We start from the raw sequence: 5,244 nt of genomic DNA, 5'->3' as shown, positions 1-5,244 counted from the left end.
GTTGGTTTTCTCTTGAAAACCAAATTGAGTTGCAAGTGAATGTATTTCTCGAAAACTTCGCGAGAGCTTCTGCACTTTATTTTGTCCTCCATAGAATAATAGGATCGATCGCGTCCTGCCTCAGCAGCAATCACTGTGCGACTATGTGGTTCATTCGACTTCGCTGGCTGAAAAGGGAGAGGGGTGAATGCGCTCTCTGGCAGATGTGTCAAGACCATACATTTCTAAAAATCCCAAGCCACAAGTGCATTGAAAGTGGACCCTTCCTCAGCTGCGAACAAAAGTACCAGGACTGTCGTGGCAGAGTGCATCAAGATTCGTGCTTCATGTGATCGGAAACATAAACGGTGAATATTCGCACTTGGTACAATGCAGATTCATCCCCACACATCACCGAAGTAAGGTAATTAATTGAAAATAAGTTGAGCGTGCACAGGTCACGTGACTTCGCCTCATCACCAGCAAGCTTAAATTTCCATCAGCTGGGCTCATAAATTTCAGCTTAATTCTGCCATTTCAACGAATTACTTTCAGGCATGAACACCTAGAGAGTACATGTGATAAAATTTTTATTCACGTTTGACTTTTACTAAAATGTAACTTACATTTGTCGCTGAATGGCCTAGTAGCAACCCCGAATAAAACACTTAATCACGTGACAGATAATTAGGGTGGAGTCATTACGATGGTCTAGTCAGCAGAACGGTGGGAGTATTGAACGACTGTGGTTCACTGGGCGTAGTTTGAACTTGAGTCATGTACTCGAGTCATGCTCGAGCGGTACGAGAGGTTGCTAAATTCTGCTTACTATTAACTGGGACAATAGCATAAATCACTCCTTATTCGGGACAAACAAATCAAATTTTACTGCGCTATATGTCGTCAGAAATCTTTCGCTGTAGAAGGATTGCTTTATGACCTCTTCCTTTGTTTTAGGTATTCAACGTCTTTGGTACAGACATTCTGGAACAAGTTTTCAGCAAACCTTGCCCACAAAGATTGGGACAAAGCCTGATGAGTAAGGTAGAGAGGAAGTTAGCTACTGGTGGACAGTGAGCCATCCAAACATCTGAGAATTCTGTCGTGAATAGAATTGAGAGAACATCTCATTTTACAAAAGCAATGGTCCTTGTCTGATCTTCATGGTTGCGTTTTGGGACGATAGTTGCTTAGTATAGGTATCCGGAATCCGACAACTTTTGGTTCGCTACATCATTTTCATCCTGAAAGGTGGCCTCATTAGATTGCTTGATACTGAAACTGCAGTCCGCTAATGGTTGCGAACGTACAGACAGCCATGAATAAATAGCAGGCAAGTATTGATAAGCACCTTCAGTTTTCCCCGATTGAATTAGATGACAAGTTACTAATCATGCGGAGTTTCTGACCCGATTTCAGTTGGACAACTTCATCACAAGAGTTACCAGGAGGACATTGTATGACCACAAGCTTATGAACTCATACTGCCCAGTTAAAGTTTGGTCACCTTGAGCAAAACAACGGATCAGAGTAAGAAAGCTCTTGGATACAACTGGACCATGAAATGGAAGCCGAATAGACCGCGTCTATTCCCCAATAAGGTTTCCTTGTACGGATGAATAGTGCCACAACCTGTCTGCCGTAAACACGCGCATTTATGACCGATCAGGTACGCAAGAGAATCAGGTTTCAGGTTTATCGTCTCTTTCTAGTTGGTCAATTATTGTCCTTTATCATCGGCCCCTCTCACGTCTGGCACCCTGGTCGTATTGGGCAAGACATCTTGTCGGTGATGCTGTGGTCCACTTAGAGTACTCTGTGATTCATCAAAGGCTCATCAGGTATGCAGAATCTTTCCAGACGCACGGTACGCTGACGATACCCAAGTCGCAGGCATATACTACTTGATAGTTGCAGGTATTTGCCCATTATATTACCAAAAATTAGAAGAAAACTTGGCACGTCATTTATCTTCATAGGGTACACTAAAATCGGCCTAACAGTACATCAGTGAACGACAAATGGACAGAAAGTGGCCAAACAGCCAAACGTTGAAATGACAGTCGATACCCTTCTATCGTACTCTGAGAATTTGAGTGAGTGCGATGTCTGATTGTCTGCTAATCTACGTAGAATATATACCAACAAATCAAACTCGAATACAACGATAGGGCAGACACACATTTCCACACTACCTGAGGATAAGCTTTTGCCTTTGATTTCCCGATCCTATACCCCCGTACCTTGCGTAGGCTGGATGGTCAAATCCTTTCCCCCAGGAGCTTCACAAAGCCTGTATTTTCCAAAACTAAGTCAAGGTGGCGTGTGCGTACTTGTGCAGTCCAAAGTATCGTGAAAAAATAAACCAACCCAAAAATTTCGATGGTAAAATATCATTCACAGAATATTTATACAAAAAAACTGGAGTAGAATTCCCGGTTTCCGGACAAATCGGTTACAAGTTTTCTTATTGTAGAACAATGAAAGGATTGTTCCAGGATACCAGTTTGGCTATTTGAATAAAACTCATGTGAATACAGGGTCTACTCATCAGGTTCTACTAATTTTGTGAATGTCTTATAAGGGCTCGAATTTTATCTACTAAAAGTCTAGTTTAACAAACTTTTCGTAACTGTGGTCATCCGGCAAAGCACTTGTTTGAGCAACTAATCACATGACGTTAGTCTAACCTGACGTGAAAGTCTAATAATTCTTCGTCAAGAAAACACGGAACGTCAGTCGGATATTCACTCCGTCTTGGCAGTCACTGATGAACAGAGACCCACACTTCCCATGAACTCTACTCAAGGTGTCAACGAAATACGGCCCACGAATATGCGACCGTTCAACTGTTGTTAATCGTATGTCCGGAACATGCGCGTCTTTGTCATAAGAGTGTGACTCTTAATGCTTTGTTCGAAGGCCTCTGAGTATAGGTTTGCTCCAAAAATTTCTATCATAGTTGAGTGGCGTGTCGTGTCTCAGCTTATTGAATGTATAACATTGTCGTGATCTTCCTGTTTTTTTTGAATAACTTCTAAAAGCATCGTTTATATCCACTAGTGATTTCTAATGTCCAGCTGGTTTTTAATCAGTCATCTTGGAACGGATGGACTGACTTGATCCCTGTGGATTGGAGCCAATGACCAACGAATACTACACACGAAATGAAGGTATCTAAAGCAGCACAAATCAAACCGTGGCACAACTTACAAATACATCGTCGACCAGGGTAGAATCCGTTTGGGGAAGCATCTATAGTGAACGGTTTGCATTCACACGTATACACTGTACCACTGAGTGGAACGCAAATGCCGTTGACCGAACAGTCATTGTTTCCCGAGCTGCAAGGATCGGTTGCTGAAAAGGTCAAATAAGTAGTATATTGTGCGAAAATGTCCAGTCATTGCCAATAGTCTTATTGGAAATGAGATCGTCACTGACAGACTGTCTATAGGTAGTAAGTGGTCCTGTTGGACTGTACCTGGGTGGCACATAAAACAAATGACACTATTTGATAGCCATTATCAAAACTAATCGCGTTGCCCCAGGAGTAGGTAACCCACGTGACTCGGTTTTCGGCCATACGTTCAGCAAATCGTGGAAGCCCAACTTATCATATTGAAAACAAAAGAATTTCAGCTTTACTCCCCAACCGACTTTCATCCAGTTTTTTTTTCAGATATTTTGCCACCTGACTCAGTCACAATCAAGTGTGACAATGTAGTTCTTGTATCCTGTCTATCCTGTAAAACTTCATTTGATATAAAGATCTACCTGGATTAAATGTATCCATACTACGTCTTCTTTCTATTCTTACATAAAATGTGAGGCGGGGACTGGTGCTTTATGAAAAATTTTTTGCAGTCCACTGCTCTCCTTAATCGATATAGTCGAATTGTAGAGAGCCATTTTCTCCCCTGTTGACTACCTCCTTGTCATATTTGAACCTTGCTAGAAGTTTGCCAGATGTAAAGCGTTTGAGAAATGTGAAATAACTTAGTGTTTAAGATCAAAGTGAGAGGGATTTGGAAACGGTTCTTATTCGTTTGTAACCCTGAAGAAAGCACTCCGGTTTCAACTCAAACGTCACTATATCCGAAAGGATTTTCCTAACGGGAAGAGACCACTGTTTAAAATAGCTGTCTAAAAATAACAACTCACCTTGCACAGAAAACACTGCTGCGTCTTGTCGCTCAAAGATTATGAGAGAAGGAATCGGAACCGGTAGGTTGGGTTCACTCAATCGCATCCCACCTGAAACCAGATGCTCCATGACTGATTTGTTGTCGTACATTTTGGCCATGGAATCGTTAAAGTCAAACTTTACAAAGACTGAAGCAACCACTGATCCACTGACAAATTGATCAAATGAAATTCCTTCGTAAGCGCGAACCAGCAAAAGGTCACTTCCGAGTAAAGTGGCCAGGTGTAACTGTGTCGGGTGAAGTGGAAATAAAGGTACAACTGTATAGTTTGAAAGAGTGGAGAAAAGATGCGCAAACGTGTGCCCGTTGAATGGAGATTGGTCAAATATTGACGAAACGCCAAGGGACTGCTTGTTTGTAGAGCGAAACTTTACTCATTTTCTATTGAAGACGTGGGCGGTTCCCGGAACACTAAGGCTTTCCTTCTCGGACTGGTATCATCAAACGAGCAAGGAACGAGATCTCGTTAAAACCAATACGCTGTCGTCCGATACAGTTGTGAGAAATGCGAAATCAACGTAAAATAGTACATCTACCATGAGATACCATAAACAAATACTACCACATGTGCGCGGTAACTGACAGTGGTAATTTAAGTGGATTCTGAGAGGTTAGATCTCGAATGCTATCACGCTTAAACTGGGCACAGATTTTGCCCCAGTTAACCCAGTCACTATCGACTCCAAGAGAAGCGATTTCCGGAAATACAACAGCCGCTACTTTTCTTGGAATCTGTGGAAACTTTTTATACGTTCTGCGGACACGACGCCATGGCGTCTAAAAATTCAGCAGAAACTTTTCATTTCTGGAACTTATAATGTTTGCAACGACTCGTGATTTGTATGGAATTGTTCGCTGAGCAGAAGAAACGGAATGTTGGCAGAAGACGCGTTCCATCGCTCAACAGACTTCAGACGGTAGGTTTGGATCGAGTAATTCGGTAATGCCTCTTTTCTTTAACCTTTACCAACCTAAAGCACCGCTAAACTAGCGAAATACACACATTTGCAAGCTAATTTGGTTTTTCGAAAGACTCACCCGGAACCCAGCTGAATCT

At 42.1% G+C, this 5,244-nt stretch overlaps 1 protein-coding gene across 1 annotated transcript in view; it reads right to left on the bottom strand.

The window, feature by feature from the left end:
* The window catches only part of T265_05319 (hypothetical protein), a gene marked incomplete at both ends in the record, with an annotated part of 39,463 nt that overhangs the window by 1,742 nt on the left and 32,477 nt on the right, over positions 1-5,244 (bottom strand). Inside the window, 2 exons of the mRNA XM_009170302.1 lie at positions 3,193-3,339; positions 4,144-4,414. Of these exons, the coding sequence (XP_009168566.1) occupies positions 3,193-3,339; positions 4,144-4,414 (418 nt within the window). The remainder of the gene's footprint in view (positions 1-3,192; positions 3,340-4,143; positions 4,415-5,244) is intronic.

The sequence above is a fragment of the Opisthorchis viverrini genome, assembly GCF_000715545.1.
Source record: "Opisthorchis viverrini unplaced genomic scaffold opera_v5_98, whole genome shotgun sequence".
Taxonomy (NCBI): domain Eukaryota; kingdom Metazoa; phylum Platyhelminthes; class Trematoda; order Opisthorchiida; family Opisthorchiidae; genus Opisthorchis; species Opisthorchis viverrini.
This window is presented reverse-complemented; position numbering and strand designations above follow the sequence as displayed.